Source organism: Syngnathoides biaculeatus, chromosome 4, assembly GCF_019802595.1.
Source record: "Syngnathoides biaculeatus isolate LvHL_M chromosome 4, ASM1980259v1, whole genome shotgun sequence".
Lineage (NCBI taxonomy): Eukaryota > Metazoa > Chordata > Actinopteri > Syngnathiformes > Syngnathidae > Syngnathoides > Syngnathoides biaculeatus.
The window spans coordinates 11,685,256-11,702,274 of NC_084643.1; the positions used below are offsets into that span (position 1 = coordinate 11,685,256).

At 50.1% G+C, this 17,019-nt stretch overlaps 3 protein-coding genes across 11 annotated transcripts in view; 2 read left to right on the top strand and 1 right to left on the bottom strand.

Annotated features, from left to right (window-relative positions):
* The first annotated feature begins 27 nt into the window (after positions 1–27).
* On the top strand, positions 28–5,691 carry wsb2 (WD repeat and SOCS box containing 2). Its single transcript, XM_061816420.1, has 9 exons — positions 28–300; positions 372–540; positions 1,145–1,335; positions 2,082–2,213; positions 2,299–2,399; positions 3,659–3,855; positions 3,926–4,015; positions 4,087–4,203; positions 4,291–5,691. The coding sequence occupies exons 1-9, from the start codon at positions 234–236 to the stop codon at positions 4,469–4,471; spliced, it is 1,245 nt and encodes a 414-aa protein (XP_061672404.1). The 5' UTR covers positions 28–233; the 3' UTR covers positions 4,472–5,691.
* Positions 5,692–5,906: 215 nt separating this feature from the next.
* On the bottom strand, positions 5,907–10,913 carry rfc5 (replication factor C (activator 1) 5). Of its 2 annotated transcripts, none has more exons than XM_061816418.1 (11): positions 10,735–10,913; positions 10,001–10,065; positions 9,747–9,883; positions 9,600–9,679; positions 8,598–8,671; positions 8,372–8,531; positions 7,609–7,690; positions 7,397–7,526; positions 6,619–6,696; positions 6,151–6,205; positions 5,907–6,051 (listed from the first exon to the last, which is right to left on the bottom strand). In XM_061816418.1, the coding sequence occupies exons 1-11, from the start codon at positions 10,878–10,880 to the stop codon at positions 5,952–5,954; spliced, it is 1,107 nt and encodes a 368-aa protein (XP_061672402.1). In that variant the 5' UTR covers positions 10,881–10,913; the 3' UTR covers positions 5,907–5,951. The 2 variants fall into 2 exon arrangements, with proteins under 2 accessions (XP_061672402.1, XP_061672403.1); XM_061816419.1 differs by lacking the exon at positions 10,735–10,913 and adding an exon at positions 10,149–10,479.
* A 126-nt stretch (positions 10,914–11,039) lies between these two features.
* ksr2 (kinase suppressor of ras 2) overlaps positions 11,040–17,019 on the top strand; it is a 44,545-nt gene continuing 38,565 nt past the window's right edge. For 7 of the 8 annotated variants that reach the window (XM_061816387.1, XM_061816381.1, XM_061816386.1 and 4 more), the window contains exon 1: positions 11,040–12,497. In XM_061816387.1, the coding sequence (XP_061672371.1) occupies positions 12,321–12,497 (177 nt within the window). In that variant the 5' untranslated portion in view covers positions 11,040–12,320. Of the gene's footprint in view, positions 12,498–14,531; positions 14,619–15,198; positions 15,594–17,019 lie in introns of those variants that run through there. The other variant, XM_061816385.1, reaches the window with a different exon arrangement.

Below are 17,019 nucleotides of genomic sequence, written 5' to 3' on the forward strand. Positions count from 1 at the left end.
CGGTCATCTGGTCGCTCCGATGATGTATTTTTTTTTTTTTTTTATTATTATTTTTGTCGCTGAGCGTCCTTACGCAAGCGGTGACGAACGTCGTCGTCGACGTCCACGACTCCGAAGACGGCGTCCGGACGCCCGACGGGAAGGTTTAACCGCGGCCGCCGAACAGCCCCGACGACATCGTGGCTCTTTTTTCTCCATGGGCGACCAAAGAGGAGCGGGCGGAACCGCGTAAAATGAGACCAAAAGCCACCCCGACCATGTCCTCCACGCAAGAAAACGAGGCGGAGGTCCAGTCGACGTGTACGTAAACCCCGCCGGGATCGCGGGCGCTCGTCCGCGCCGATTGACGCGGTCGCTTCCGCCTTCCGCAGCCGCCGACCCGGCGCTCATCCTGGAGCTGAAGACCCGGCGGCCGCCCTTCCTGGAAGGGCGACCCGGCTGCGAGACGTGGAGCGTGGACTTCTCCCCCGACGGAGCCTGGTTCGCCTGGTCAATGGGCCACGGGATCGTGTGGGTGGTCGCCTGGCCCCTCGACTCCGAGTACGCGAAACCGTCGCCGGGGAAAAACTCCATTTATGCTCCTAAATTGGAACTTTGGGACATAAAATGGCGGTTACAGCGTTTAAAACCAACACAAAGATTCTTATTTATTTGTTTGTTTGTTACCCCCCCCCCCCCCAAAAAAAAAAAAAAAAAATAGACTTGATGACTTGGTTCATCCAAATTATGACACATGCTGAATGATTGACAAAGATTGCAAAATTGTAGGCGGGCCGCCTTATTTGCTCACAAGTATGTGAACAATCATTGACTGACTGGTGAATGATTCACCCGTTGCGTTTTCCTCACGGGGATCGCGGGCGTGCTGTCGCCCATCGCAGATATTTTGGGGACTGGTCGTCGGCCGATCGCCGGACACGTCCGCCCGTTGGCACCCGCGTTCACACTTTGGGCCTGTTTCGGCGTTAATTAGCCTACCACGCGTGTGTCGGGGATACGGGAGGAAGGCTGGGGCCGTGATTTGAACCCGCAACCTCAAAGCTACGAGGCAGACGCGCTAACCACTTAGTCCACCCCGCTTTCCGGAATGACTTTCATCTTTAGCTTTGCGTTCGTTGGTTCGTTCCGTCCTCCCCCCCCGCAGGGAAGGTCAGAGCGGCGAGGTGGACCGAGCGGACAAGAGCTACAGTTGCGGCCAGCCGGTTTGGGCTCTGGCCTTCGGACCGCGACCCGCAAAGTCAGAGAAGCCGCCGTCGACGGGGAACAACAGCGGCGCTCTCCTCCTGGCCACAGGCTTGGAAAACGGCGTTATCAAAATGTGGAACGTTCTCACGGGTGAGCTTCCTCCTTTCTTTCTTTCTTTCTGTCCACAACTCCGGCGGTGGCGACGTCACCGCAAGTGCAAATATTACCAAAAAAAAAAAAAAAATACAGAACATGTACAGGAGAAGTACTTATTCCACTCCTTAATTAAAAAAAAAAAAAGAAAAAAACAAAACAAAACCAAAGTACGAACAAGCTTGACGGTTCAAAAAAGGCCAGCCTTCTCAATGTCGTCTGTCCGGGAGAGGTCCTCGGAGATCGGGACTCCCGACAACCTCAGTGTGTGGACTCTCTCCACAAACACACACTCGCGGAGGCGGTTCAGTTCTGTTCCTCCTGATCCCCTTTTGTTTTTGTCGTGTTCAGCGCCGGACTGTTTTCTGTAGGCCGCCTCATCTCCCTTCGAGATCAGCCCAAGCGCTTTTGTGCGGTCAGCGAACTTGACGCCGATATGATCGTTGTAGACTCGGCTAAAGTTAAAGGTAGAGAGAGACGCTACAGGAGGGGGCTTAGCACGCAGCCCTGCGGCGAATCGGCGCTCCGTGTGCAAGCGGAGGAAAGGTGGGAGCCGATTGTCAGTGCGGGGGTCTGTTGGTCAAGAAGTTCTTGACCCGGGTGCATGTGAGAGGAGGGCGGTTCAGTCATCAGAATGGATGTAAGGTACTCGCACTCTGTACTTGAGTAAAAGTACTGATGCTTGTTTAAAAAAAGACTCTTTATTATTTATATGATGAATGAGTTTTTTTGTCCTTGTTGAGGCGTGTCCGTGTTGGAGCTTCAGGGGCACGAGGGCGTGGTGCGGAACCTGATCTTCCCCCCGAACGGGACGCTCACGCTCGTGTCGTCTTCCCGTGACAAGACGCTCAGGGTCTGGGACCTGCCGCACAAAGGTTTGTTTTGGTCTTTGTCTTCTACTCCCACCCCAAAAAAAAAAAAAAAAAGCCAGAGTAGTTGACGGTCCTCTCGTGTGGTCAGGCAAGAAGGTCCAGGTGCTGTCCGGCCACAAAGACTGGATCAGCTGCTGCTGCGTATCGTCTGACTGCAGCATGATGGCCACCGTGGGGCGTTTCGACAGGGTGAGCGGCACCGCCGGGGGGACCCGGACTACGAGCCAAAAGCGCCAATCCGTCGACTTGTTTTTCTTCTGCCAAAGCCAGGGGGGCAGACTCAGGCTTGCGTGAAAGTCGCTGAACGTCCGCCCACGTCAAAGCCTGGCGAGTTGTGTTCAAGTTGGCGGATTTACAGTCGAAGCCAGAAGTTTACTTACATTGTGCAAAAACACTTTTTTTTTTTTTTTTGGTCTATCTTAAGTCAAATGCGACCTCCCACGTCAGTCAGGATCCCAAAAAGGTCATTCATTTAATTTTGTTGAACAGAGAGAATTGTATAATATTTTCTTGAAGGTCAAACGTTTACCTACACAAAAAGTACTGTCTATGTCCTTGAAGAACACGCTGAAGCCCAGATGATGAGGTCATCTGACAACATGCGAGTTTATAGACTGCACCCCTGGGGATGTATTCGAGGCCACGACCTTGTTTGAAATCGCAGGAAAATCAAAAGAAATTAGCCAGCAAAGTCGGGAAAGAAACAAAAAAAAAAATCCTGGCTCATCCTTGGGTGCAATTTCCAGATGCTTGAAGGGACCGCGGTCATCCGTTCAAACAATTATAGGAGAGTGTGAACATCATGGGAAGGAGGCTCACAAAACCCTCGTGAAGGCCGGACACCCAACGAGAATGAAGCCAAAGAAAGAGCGGAAAGAGTCCAAGACATTGGAATTGCACTTAGTCAAAGTCAGTGGACCTGGCCCAAAAACCGTGGACTTTGCTCAGACTCGCAGATCAATCATTGACATCAAAGGGAATTTACACTCACAGTTCACTACTTACGTCCAATCCGGTGGACTTGCGCTTACTTGAAGTCACCGGATTTTGGGCCACGTCAAAGCCGGTGGACGGCAAAAGTGCCGGCTCAGCTGCCGTGACCCATGATTTGAAAGTGATGCGCCATTCTAAATTTCCACACGGCTTCGTATCACGCGGGTCCACTTGTGGGAAAAGTTTCCACGAGGTCGAGGACCAAGTCCGTGGGCACTTTAGCCCGTTTTTCCCGGAGCACGTTTCGTGAGGTCACAAGAAGGCCCGCCTCACCGTCCGCTCCGAACCACCCCAAAGGTTGGGCGGCGGAGGGTGGAGCCGTTCCACACTTAAGAACGGGAGGTCACTTCAATTCGCATCGGGTGGACTCGGACGTCGTCCCACCCCCCCCGGACTTATGGGTGGTGTGTGTGTGTCGTCGTCGTTCCCCCCCCCCCCCCCCCCCCCCCCTACAGATGGTCTGCCTGTGGAGCCTGCGCTCGTACACTTACATCCGCAACCTGACGGGCGGCGCCCGCAAGACTCTCTACCTGCTGTCGGCGTGCGACTTCTCCCCGGACGGCGCGCTGCTCGCCACGGCCGCCTTCAGCGGGGCCAGCTGGTGGATCGACCTGTGGGACCCGTACACGGCGCAGAAGCTCGCCACCCTCACGTGAGCTCCTCCGTTCGGGCGGGGGCGGCCCGCGCCGGGTCGGCTTTTTATCGCCGCACGTCTCCCGCAGAGACTACTTTGAGGAGTACGGCCAAAACCAGATCTCGTCCATTCAGTTCTCCCCCAGCGGCCTGCGCCTGGCCATCGTGACGGACGACAGGTGAGTTGGGCCGTCGCCGCGGTAACGGCCGAGGGCCCGACTTGACCGGTCGCCGCGCGTGGGCCACGCAGGGCACTCGGCATCTGGGAGCCCGGAAAGTCGGGCCTGAGCACGCGGACCGAACCCGACCGCGACTCCAACGGCCTGTGCTGCAAGTACCATCCGCGGGGGGGGGTCGTCGCCACCGGGTAAATATGACGCCCGCCCGACGTTTATTTGCGCGTCACCTTTCGGGCGTGACGCCGACTTTTAACGGCGGAAATGTCCCCGCTCAGGACCCGCGACGGCCACGTGAGGTTCTGGCGGGCGCCCCCGGCCGTGCCGGCCCTTCGCCACCTGTGCCGCGCCGCCTTGCGCCACTCGGTGTCCACGCACCAGCTGGAGCCGCTGCCGCTGCCCAAGCGCATCCTGGACTTCCTCAGCTACCGCGACCTCTCTTCGCACGTTTCCCATTGATTGCCGGGAGGGACGCAAAAATGGATTTTGGGGGAAGATTCCGGAAATGATCGTGGAGAATATTGCACGAGCGCTACTTGATCCCACTGCTAATTTATTTGATTGTACAAAGGAAGTTGTGTTTTTACGTCGTCGTGCAAAAGGACGCGTGACCGCACGTTACATACGACAGGAATAACTTTTATTTAAAAACCCTAAAACACATTTTCTTGATATTTGTGCTTACTATGGACAATCGCTGGGTGCTTTCGTACTTTGGATTCTGAAAGATTTTGTTACTGACATTCTAAAATACAAATATTAATCACTTTGACGATAACGCCAGTCTGAAAAAGTGAGCTCGCAGCAAAGTTGCGCAAGCCCGACGAGGCGCAACGGGCATCCCGGCGGCGGCGGCGGCGGCGTTGTCTGCGACGTCACGAGCGGACGTCCCACCGGCGCCGTCGCCTCCTGCTGCGGCAGACGAACCAATGAGCCATTTTGGGATTTTCAGGAAGAAAACATCTCCGATGGGTTCGGAGGGAAGGACTCGATTACGTTGTGGTGACTCAACGTCGTTTGGCCAGTTAGCTGGCGTTACGCGCGACTCAACCCTTCTATTTTGTTGTTGTTTCGTGCGTGATTAAATTGTCTTCAACGCCATACAAGTGCTTTGTTATATTTTACCGGTTTGACCGAGGGGACTGATTCAAAGTGATGACAGAACATATGCTATAAACTGACAAATGAGTCCCACGCCAACTATTTTTTTTTTTTACTAGCTCTATACACGCCTACCTGTGATTTCGAACCCACAAAGCCCTCGTCCTTCGCAATTCATTTTTCACGACGAACCGGGTCTTTTGGAAACGTGTAAAGAGTGAATTCAAAATCCGGCAACACGACGAGCCGACATTTTGGCTAACGCGTCCAAAAAAAACAAAACAAAACGCTAATTTCCCGCCGGTACAACCGGTAAATACACAAATGCCTCGAGAGAAAAAAAATTCAATATACGGCAACATTTTGACATGTTGTGAACAAACAGATGAGTCCATTCCGGCTGATTTTTTTTTTTTTTTTTGGTTAACAACGTACTAAATTTCTAGTTTTTGGTGTCAGTGGCACTTTAAATATCGATATTTTTTTAACAAAAAAGTACAAGGGAAAATGTTGTAAACTGCATTTTAAGGGGTTATTTTGATTGGAAATGTCATTTTTAGAATGAGGAAGACATTTTTAAAGATTTTTGACGCCCTCCCCCCCCCCCCCCAAAAAAAACCCAAATCTATTATTTTTTTTTTTTTAGTTAAGAAAAACTAATTTGAACAAGTAGCAATTTTATGGTGAAGTTTTAGAGCCAACGGAGTGGCACCTCCACTTACGAAAAGCCTCTTTGGGAAAATATTCCCTCGTTCCAGAGAAATGACAAAAATGATACCTTGAACGTAGCACATTTGGTCGGCGTTTGTTTATTTGTCCCGGCCACGATCGCGCGGCGTCACCGGGCCTCGCCGGCCGCCAGGTTGCGGACGGCCTGGAACGCCGCCACCATGGAGCTCAGCTGGATCTTCTCGTTGGTCCCCGACGCCAGCCGGTGCCTGCACGAGACCGCGGCAGGAAGGCGGCGTTAAACCGAGCCGGACCGCGCTCGGTTTCGCGTGCGCGCGAAAGCCACAAAAGGGGGTCACGCGACTTACTCGATGTCGGCCAGCTTGATGAGCAGACCCATCCGGACCGAGGACGGGAAGTCCACTTTCCGTTGGAAACGGACATTTAGGAATGGTCACAAACAGAGCAAAGTGATGGCTCAAAAAACAAAACATTTGGACATGTTGAGCTTCTTGCTAGGATCTCAAAGTCAACCCAAAAGCACAAAGAAGCTTCTTTCAAATAATTACAAAGGCTAGAACAACAGATATTGCTTAGTTACGTGGAAATTTCAGAGCAATTGCAGTTTCAGAAATGTGGGGGTTTTTTTTATTATTATTATTTTAAAACAGGAGCTTGCTTCCACGCCAGTTTCCCATCCGGGTCCGAACCAGAAGCAACCCTGCTTAGCTTCTGAGATCAAACGAAATCAGGGAAAAATGGACCGACTTTAAAAGCTTTTGCTAGTCGCCGTTTGGAATCGGGTGCAAACGATATGCGGCGGGCGCGTCGGTCACCTCTGTGGATGAGCAGGTGCACTTCGGTCAGGATGTCTTGCAGCGCCAAACCTTTCAACGTCTTCAGCTCCAAGATTTCTGCCGGACACGTGAGCACGAGCGTTAAAAGGGGGCGGCGCCTCCCAAAAGAAAACACGGCAAGACGGCGCTTCGCTCGGAACTTTTAGGGAGGACGCATTCAAGGAAATTGCAAATATTTTTCAAGAGAGAGAGAGAGAAAAAAAAAAAAGCAATCATTTTTCATTTTTAGCTTCAATATCTGGGTGCTTTTTCATTTCCAAATAATGGGCAAAAAAAGGGTATGCTTCTGGGAATACAATTTTAGGTTTTTAGAAAAAAGTACTTTGGGGGAAAATGACATTTTTTAACGCCATGGACGCAACATTTTTCCTTTTTCATCAATCACCGCTTTTGACGTTTACGATTCAACGTGTGAAAACTTGGGACTAAAATAAGAACTTGCGCCGAGGCAGGAATCGACGAGTCGCCTTCTCTGTGACAATATTATGTTCAATTTCAAAACACCGTTCGAGATCCGAATCGGTTGAGAAGTCCATGTTCATCTCACAAGTTTTGTTTTGTTTTTTTTTTTTTTAAAAAAAAGAAAAAAAAAAAAAAAAAGAATCGGAATTGGATCGAATGGCCACGTGTGCAACAACACACAAGGAATTGGTTGTCTCCAACAGTTTGGATATATCTATATAGGACTTTTTTTTCCTCTTTTTTTACAGAAAGTGGGAGTTTTATTTATGCGTGTGTGGCAGATTTTTGGACTCACGCTTGTAGGCAGTGTTGAAGTCCTTATTGAGCGACCAATCGAGGATGTTGGCGATGTCGGAGCGCAGCGGGTGCCCCGTGCACGCGTACACCGTGTCCTCGCTCACGCGCTCGTACGCCATGCTGGTGCTCTGCACGCACGCACGCACGCACGCGGGCGCCGCCGTCACTCAAAGGTCAAGATGGCCGCCCGGAGGGGGCCGACGCAGTCACCTGCAGGATGTTGAGCGATCTTCGCATGTCGCCCGCCGACAACGTCACCAGCGCCTTCATCCCGTCCGGAGTTACGTCGACGCTGGACGGCAAAAGAGACGACCGGGCGATTATTTCTCGTGCTTTCTCCAAGGAGAGGGAGAGATTAATTTTTTTCAACAAAATGAACAATTTTTAGCCAGGCGCCGTTGCCAGTGAATGCTTCACGGTTCCGGTCCAGGTGTCAACTATATGCAGCAGTCCGGTACATGAAAAATCCCGCGTAGCGATGAAGGTGTGAGGAACGCGTCCGCCATTGCGCACAAAAGGCGTTGGCGGCACGCCGTCGGCTACAAAACGGACCGCCCCAAAGTCGCGGTCAGCCATTTGCGGATTTTGCTCCATTTTGGGGAGGAGAACCCACCTTGAAGGTGCGTTTTCATCCTCACTTATTCAAGAATTTTGGTGGGCAAATAAATCAACCCCCCATTATTTGACTTCAGATGTCAATTATCAGCGCTCGCGGTCCGGTCCGGTCCCTGAAGCGAGCTTCCACTCTATTAGCACCTATTCAGTTAAGCACTCGAGCGCTACGTCTCAAAAGTCTTTCCTCTCAAAATGGCCGTCTCGTCGTACTCGGGCGGCTCCACGGACCGAAGGCGAGTGCCTGGTTTTTGATTTTAGGGACTCATCGGGTCGGCTCTACTCAGCGAACGATTCCGAAGCGTGTTTTTTCCAACTCTTGGGAATCTCTGCGCAGGGAGCAGGATGGGACGGGACGGACCTCTCCTGCTGGATGACGTGGCGCAGCCTGGGTACCATCTGGTCCGGCGACAGCGGTCCGAAGCGGAAGCGGGTGCAGCGGGACTGCAGCGCCGGGATGATTTTGGACAGGTAGTTGCAGATCAGGCAGAAGCGAGTGTTCTCCGTGTATTTCTCCATCACTGGCGGGAAGAACGGGAAGACGTTTACGTGCGCGGCACGCCGCGGGCGACTCGCCGCTCGCTCACCTCGCCGCAATGCATTCTGGGCGTCCTGGGTCATGGCGTCGGCCTCGTCCAGTATCACCAACTTGAAGCCTTTCCTGGAAAAACACGCAAGGTGACGCGATTCCTTCGTTCCTTCCTCACCGTGGAGGGATTCTTGTACGGCGGCTGAGACGATTCCGCGAAAAATATCGAGATAGAGAGTCTCGCCACTCGGCTAACTACGATGTTGGGAATTGGTCATCATTCCCTTATCGCTACATGAGGGTTTTTATACGGTGAACTCGTGTATATATTTGAGTTTCGGGCCGAAAGGATTCATCCAACGACAGCGAATCGAGCCCAAGTAAAAACTTGCAACTTGCTGCCGTGGGAAATCGGTAAGTCGTTGGCGATCGCATAAACACTTGATCGAGAGGGCTGAAACAATTCCCGGGATACTGAAAGACTCTTTTATCCAAATGACTTTTAATACAGAGCAATTGAACGATCACGAAGTTACACCCTTTTCCTCAACTTCTCGATTTTCAAAGTATCGGCACCGTTGGGCAGAAACCACGTGTGTCCAAATATGGTACATTTTGTATTTTGTCACAAATCAATAACATTGCTCCCATTGTTTGATTGGTTGCGCATTAACTCACCAACATAAAGTCTCCTATTGAGCATCTCTAATCCTCACTGAGCTCATCAGCACAGCACTAACGCGAATCATTCCACTCGGAAGGCGAAGAATAAACAACTCGGAGCACGAGTACGCACGTCCCTGTACTCTTGTTTTGTCTGTCGACGTGAACCAGTCGGCGCTCAAGCTGTTGCTTCAAAGCATAAGCAAGCATTAAGATATTCTTTATGCAGTTTTAAGTTGACACGGTGTCGGTGGCTATTTTCCGTTGACTTTGGAAATAACCTTCAACTCAGAGCGGCAAGAAATAGTTTGAAGGCTCCTTGCGGATGACTAGTTGATCATTTGCCAAAGCGCTGCTCTCTTAAAGTGAGTTGAGGTCAATTCGACGGGGATCTTACTTGAAGATGGTTCTGGTGCTGGAAAAGCTCAGGACGGGCCCCCGCACGACATCGATGCCTCGGTCGTCAGACGCGTTGAGCTGCAAGGTCAGCGCGGCTCACAACGCAGCGACGACTTTTGGGATCGGATCGATGACCGGGACGTACCTCCAGAACCATCGAGTTGAACTCCTTGTCCTTGTACAGCTGCTTGGCACAGGCCAAGATGGTGGAAGTCTTGCCGGTTCCGGGCGGCCCGTAGAAGAGCAGGTGCGGCAGGCGGCCCTCGTTGATGAACTTTTGGACTGGGAACGATTTTATTATTATTATTCTATTTTTTTTTTTTTTTTCCCCATCACACATCACCTGCGTGAATTCATAAGTTGGAATAACTTGATCTGCTTTTTTGTGTTTGATCTTACTGGTGCTGAGAATGTCTTTGTGTGAGATCAGGTCGTCCAGTTTCTGCGGTCGGTATTTTTCAACCCTGAAACACAAGGAAGACGAGCGGCGGAGTAAAAGTTGGTCACTTTTGATCGCAGCAACCAATCAGAGGAAGGAAAAACTGACAAAAGTCAAGATGGGCCACTGCGAACGCGATCGGTTCCAGTTCACGCGTTAACTGTGAGGGCCTCGGGCCGAATGAGATTGACGTAGCAACAAATCTGATTGGAGGGGGGGGGGGGGGGAATGAACCTGATATTTGCATACAAACTGGAAGCAGCACAACCAAATGAAAACAATAAAGTGCAAGTTATTAGTGGAACAAACGTGAGAAATTAGCTCAGAGGTGTTGGTCAGATCAGAAAACTTTGCTGGCCCGTACCACCTGTGCGCTATTATCATGACAATTTAATGTGAAAAATGCAACATAAGCACACATGAGCAAGATGCTCCAACACGTCGAGAAATTTCTGATAGCGGAAGTGACGTTTTCAAAGCGTTCCCTCTCCCGCCAACTGCGTATGGGAGTAAAATGCGATTTAGGTGAACAAAAGCAAAAGTAACGAGTGAACTGAATCAATCGTATAAATCTCTTCGAGCCTTCTTGGGCCGAGGAAGTCGAAAATCAGTTGGAAAAAAAAAAGGCTTGTTATTGAAGCATTTCCCGGGACTTGAGGGAAGAGTTTGAGCTCAACGTGCGCGACTCACTCACCAGGGTAAGTTCCTCGCCTGCAACGGTGCTTTTGCGGCGGACGCCATCGCGTATTTCTTGCAAAAACTACAACAAAAAAAATTAAACGGCAGCGGCACGAGAGAACAATTTTTAATACGGGGATCCAACTTGTGCTGTACGCGCATGCGCGATCCCAAATCCGGAAAAAGCGTGATTGCGTCATGACGTCCAGCCAATCGGAAAGCCGCTTCCGGTCTGTCGGCGGAACGGCTGAATTCCACCCCCGCGTGGGGGTGAAATGTCGCTCGAGGAAGTGCCTTCGTCCGTCGATACTTTATAATCTTCAGTATCAAAGAGGGAAAGAAAGGTTTTTTTTTTTTAAGGCATTTCTTGTCTTCGTCTTCTCATTTTTTGATCAACTTCAACATACCAAAGAAGAGACAGACCACAAGTTCACTCGACTCAACATTGTTCCGGCTGTCCACTCATTTTAACACAGGCCAGATTTTTGGGGCAATTTTTATTATTATTTTTTAAAAAAAAAAAGGGTCTGTCACTTTATTGCACTGCTTGTTTTCCGTTTTTATGCAATAACCCCGAAAAGCGGCCACAAAATGATAGCAGTGTTCAAGTTCGAGTCAGAAAAAAATGACTATTCCATTTTATTATTCACAATCAATTAAATGAAAAATCAGGTATAAGGTCCAAAAATAAAACATTTGTTCTCGTTATTAAATGCGATGAATGTGATTTTACTCAATGACGTTTTGACATGGTATGCAGGCTGTTCTGTTGCACACACACACACACACACACAAAAGGACCGCAGAGAGTTGTAAGAATTGCAGAATTAATTCAAATAAATAATTGGCTGCCATGCAAGACGGGACATTGGCAACAGCCGTGATCTCACTCAGGACAGACACTTTTCACCTCAGTCAATTACATCGCACACCGCTAGATCCATGAATGTTGATTTATGTTCATATTTTTTGGATTGCCTGTGTTATCTAAACGCAAAGATGATTGCACTTTTATGCATTTTTACCGAAGCACTTTTAAACGTTGATATGTGCAGTTTGGTTGTGTTTACATGCAATGATGATTTGGGGGGGGGGGGAAGCAACAGGATTGGAACCTAAAACCGCGTTTTGAGCTCTCGGCTGCTTTTAGCCGTCCCTTCCGTTTACAGCCGCCTTTTCCTGCAGCCCCCTCACATGCTCTGATCTCGCGAGATTTTCCGACCGGGCTTTGATTGACAGCTAACATGTCGGGGGGAGTACCCTCCTCCTCCTCCTCCTCCTCCTCCTTCCCTTGCTCGCCTTTTGGGGACAACCGCGGTTGGCTAGCCGCCTGCGTGAGCCTCGGCCTCCTCCTCCTCCTCCTCTTCCTCCTCCTCCTCCTCCACCTCCTCTTCCTCCTCTTCCATCACCACCTCGATGAGGCGGCATCATCATCGTCATCGTCGTCATCCTCATCCTCATCAGCAGCAGCGGCGGCGGCGGCGGCCGCAATGGAGCCGCTGACGACGCCGCGACGTCTCCTCCTTCCTCCTTGCGCCTTTTTTGCTCCCGCTTAACAAGCTCACGCACACGGAGAAAAGGGGAGCGTGCGCGTGCGCGTGGATGGGAACCATGAGCGAGCTGGAGGAGAGCGGCCAGGGCGCGCGCGCGCACAAAGCCTTGCAGCAGTGCGAGCTGGTGCAGAACATGATCGACATCAGCATCTCCAGCTTGGAGGGCTTGAGGACCAAATGCGCCACATCCAACGACCTGACGCAGAAGGAGATGCGCACGCTCGAGGTGAGTGAGTGAGCGAGCGCGCACCTGTCGTCGGCGTGCGTGCGTGCGTGCGTGCGTGCTTGCGCCTGCTCTCATTGCGTAACTCGGCGCAGAGCCATAAATCGAGAGCAAAAAAAGATAAACAGGGAAGGGGGCAGCGGTTGCATTTTATAGGTGGACGCGAGCACGAGGGAAGGAACAAAATAATTTCTCCCCCCCCCCCCCCCCCCCACACACTTCCTCCTCGTTATGCAATTGAAATATAGCAGCAATAACTGTTTGACCCTGAGAAAAGTTTTGCGAGTCAAAGATTCAAATGAAATGGAACAATGTAAAAATAGATTTGTAGTTCTTATTTTGTTTTTACAGTCTCTGGAAGGAAATTTAAGTAAACAAAGCAAAAAAAAAAAACAAAAAAAAAGTACACAGTATGTTTCAGTACAAAAGTCGAAATTCATTTTTACACTCACGTAATGTGTGTCCAAGTGGCGATTTAAAACATTAAAAAAAAAAAAAAGCTTAAACGCAACGCAATGTCGGTTATACACGATAGTCAAAGCATGTACATTATGTCAGAGTAAAAAGTACAAACTGAAATGTACTCAAGTACAAAGGTAGTTTGTACTTAGTAATTCGCTAAAAGTAAGAATGATGAGAGGAGTAATTATGTTTGGAGTGTATTCCTGTATAATTTGCCTCTACTCTTGTACAAAAGCAAGGATTGAATATAATCAATTATACATGAAATTCTGGTCAAAGAAGGACTGAATCCCGGTAATTGGATGCAGTGACGTAGTGATTCTACTTCTAGTATGTATCACAACGTAAAAAAAATTGTACCAGAAGTTAAAGTCAAAAGTAAAAGTAAAAGTGATTGAAAACGTAGAAGTGCTGATTTCGCTTGTATACTTCAAGTAGAAAAATACATCGAAAAGTATTACGGACTTTGAAATGTTCAAAAGTAAAAGTACATTTCTACTTTCAACTGTACGGTGGGGCCCCTTGAAAGCGTTGCGAGGCCCCGGGTCCAATCCCGGCCCCCGCCTGTGTGGAGTTTGTATCTTCTCCCCCGTGCCTGCAAGTGTGGCTTTTCTCCGGGTACGTTAGGCTGGTTGAAGACTCTAAATTGTCCATGCGTGTTTGCTTCTGGCGACCGGTTCAGGGCGTACGCCCGAAGATGGCTGGGATCGGCTCCGGCGCGCTGACATTATTTCAAGGCCAAAATCCTCAACCAAGCTACCGTTTTGTCCGATGGAGATCCGTCGGTTAAATGGGCACCTAGAATGCAAAACGCCATAGACTAGCTAACGGGAGTGAGAACTGACGTATCGGGACGTTACAAAATGTGGCGCGTTGTTGTTTCGCCGAGACGGACGGAGCAGTCGTTCCGGTCCATAAAGCAGCCGGCGGACTCAGACAACGAGCGCCATTGAAAGCGGCCGAGCGATCCTCTCAGACTCGCTTGAGCGTGGAGCACTTGTGAGCGTGCAAACAAACCCTAAGACGGCCATAAAGTGTGCCGGGGTGGCCTTTTATGGCGCGCGGATGCCGTAAAAGTCGGCGGTTGGCGTCCGCGTCGGTCGCAACATGTTGCAGACTTTGAAAGCAAATTGCGACATTTTGTCGTAACAATTTCCGCACAAACCACATCTGATACCTCAAAACCAAACGGTACACTCGGTCTCGTACCTGTTGAACCGACCCCCACGACAGGAGCCAAATTCCCCAATAATTGACACCCACTTCCTAAAAGTGCCTCCGATGCCACCAGTTGACGGCAAATCACTACTTTGATCTCGGCAACTCAATGAAGCGCCACAATTGCTGTCAACATAGTTCACTGGCACCAAAGCAATACTTTTTCTCTACTTTCCCGGGGTCGTACTGCGTCTGTCGACAAGTTGCACTTCACTTCCTTGAGCCTTTTTCCCGCGTCGCGTCGGGACAGAACTTGCATCGAACGGGGAAACTGGTGTCGGGGTCTGAAATTTTGCCCCCAACTTTTCAGAGGTTGCTCCTGAGGTCATCTTACCCAAAATGCCCGCTTTCAAACAAGATGGCTGACGTTTTGGGGTCACGTCCATTTCACGATTTCCATGAAAATGAAACTGGCGAGCGACCAGGGCTGAGTTCCTCTGAAAGGTAGTTTGCTCAAAGGTTCCTTTACATTGGGTTTCAAAAGTGTCTTTGAACAAGTTGCTAACGCTCTCTGCGCTGTACGTCTAGTTCGGTAATGACTCAGGTCCTTTGTCTGTTGGCGGATTTTGGGGCAGGCTTGGATCAGAACAGCTACGACGTGACGCCGCTACTCATATTCCGCGCCCCCCCCCCCCCCCTTCCCGCCAGATTAATACAGGGATGAAGTGTTGCACCGGTGTGAGATTCACTGCGGCCCGTTTCCTAGGATACGGCCAACACGGCGAATGCTTTTTAAAGAGGCCCCCGCACGTGACGTGCTGTAATCGAGCCTGGCTCATTTCAAAAGCGTCCACGCGGGACAAACAAGCTTTGTCGTGTGATGCCGATCTCACCTCGGAAAATATCGCAGTACGCACTCAAACAAAAGTATGACCGAAACTAATAATGCCCAATTAGCATTGATATGCTAACGTTAGCATCGGTAACAGTAAAACCCACATCATTCTCTTGGAAAAATAATCAATATTACATCCCCTTCATGGTCGTGGAGCTAACTTATTTTGTGCCTGCTTTATTTTTACAGTTATAATAAAAGAAAAAAGAAAGAAAAAGGAACTCTGAAGACATTCGCAGGCCTGTGTATTAGTCGACCAGCGCATCGAGCAAGAGCAGAAAAGTTCTAAAAATTTCCAGAAATGTCAGGAGAATCTTCAGAGAGAAGGAAGACCAGGAAGTGGCAACGGTTAGCAAGGGGGAAGTCAGACAGGCACTGAAGAGGATGACAAATGGAAAGGCACTTGGTCCAACTTATTCAACAGAATACTAGCCGGAGGGAAGATGCCAGAAGAACGGCGGAAAAGTGTGCCAGTCCCCATTTTTAAGAACAAAGGCGATGTCCAGAGCTGCGGAAACTATAAGGGGAATAACATTGAGTTATCGGAAACAGAAGTGGCGGCCAGACTCAGGACAGAAGTACAGGTATCTGCGAGCAACAGTACGGTTTCATAACAAGAACGGGTACCGCACATGTGTGCATTATTTGCCTTGAGGATGCTCGTGGAAAAGTACAGAGAAGGTCAGAAGCAGCGACATTGTGTCTTTGTGGATCTCGACAAAAACCGATGACAGAGTACCAAGGAGAGGAACTGTGCCACTGCACGCGGCGGAGAAATATGTTCAGAGTCGTACGGGACGTGTATGAGGGCAGCAGAACGGCGGCGAGGTGTGCCGTAGGTCTGACCGAAGAATTTAAGGTGGAGGTGGGACTGCATCAGGGATCTGCTCCGAGCCCCTCCCTGTTTGCGGTGGGAAAGGATGGGCTGACAGACGAGGTTAGACTGGATTCCCCTCGGACCATCATGTTCGCAGATGATATTGTGATCTGCAGTGAAAGAAGGGAACAGTTGGAAAGATGGAAGTAGGCACCGGAAAGGAGAGGAATGAAGATTAGCAGAAATTATGAGCGTGAATGAGAGGGGCGGAGGGCGGAGGGCGGAGGGGGGAGTGAAGCTCCGGGGAGAAGAGATGGCAACGGACGGTGTGGTAAGGAAGTGAAGAAACTGGTCCAAGCGGGGTGCAGCAGCTGGCGGAAGGTGTCTGGTGTTCTATGTGACAGAAGAGTCTCCGCCAGGATGAAGACGGGCAAAGTTTACAAAACTGCGGCGAGGCCGGCCGCGATCTACGGATTAGAGACGGACGGTGGCGCTGAAGCAGAACTGGAGGTGGCAGAAATGAAGACGTTGAGGTTGTCGCTCGGCGCGACCGGGTTGGGTTCGGGTTAGGAATGAGCTCAGCCAAAGTTGGATGTTTTGGAGACAGGGTTAGCTGAGAGAGCGAGAGCAGACTTGGATGGTTTGGACAGGTCCGGAGGCCAGAGAGGGTCGGCATGTTGGTAGAAGGATGCTGAGGATTGGAGCTGCCAGGCCAAAAATGACCAAAGAAAAGGTTGACGTGAGGGAGGACACCAGGACAGTGGGCAGTGTTAGAGAGGAGGATGCACCAGATAGGCCACGATGGAAAACGATGACACGCCGAAAGGAAAAGAAGAAGAAGAGAAACGGAGAATCTTCAGAAAACTTGCAAATCATTCAACTTCAAAACGCTGAGGCCTTTTTGGCAATAATCGCTTGAAAAATATGATTTGGGAGCAATTTCTTTTCATGACCTTTTGATGGAGACCAACTGATGAATTCCAATAGTTGAATTGGTCAAAAGGACGACTTTTCAAGGGGGATTTTCCTCAAATTATACGTGTGGAAATAAGCACCGAAAGGGGGGGGGGGGGGGGGCGGGGGGCAACGTGCATGGACCTGGCGACTTAGGACCCCCCCCCCCATCCTCATCAGCGCCTGTATTTGTATTTTGTCTCTGTGTTTTTGAGCACGTCGGCCTGGTACGGGTTCGG

Coding starts and splice junctions, on each gene's coding strand:
- wsb2 (XM_061816420.1), top strand. CDS start 234: ATGAGACCAAAAGCCACCCCGACCATGTCCTCCACGCAAGAAAACGAG. Junction 301..371: donor GGCGGAGGTCCAGTCGACGT/GTACGTAAACCC, acceptor CGCCTTCCGCAG/CCGCCGACCCGGCGCTCATC. Junction 2,214..2,298: donor CTGGGACCTGCCGCACAAAG/GTTTGTTTTGGT, acceptor TCGTGTGGTCAG/GCAAGAAGGTCCAGGTGCTG.
- rfc5 (XM_061816418.1), bottom strand. CDS start 10,880: ATGCGCGTACAGCACAAGTTGGATCCCCGTATTAAAAATTGTTCTCTC. Junction 9,680..9,746: donor TCAACTCGATGGTTCTGGAG/GTACGTCCCGGT, acceptor CTGACCTTGCAG/CTCAACGCGTCTGACGACCG. Junction 8,532..8,597: donor CCAGAATGCATTGCGGCGAG/GTGAGCGAGCGG, acceptor TCTTCCCGCCAG/TGATGGAGAAATACACGGAG.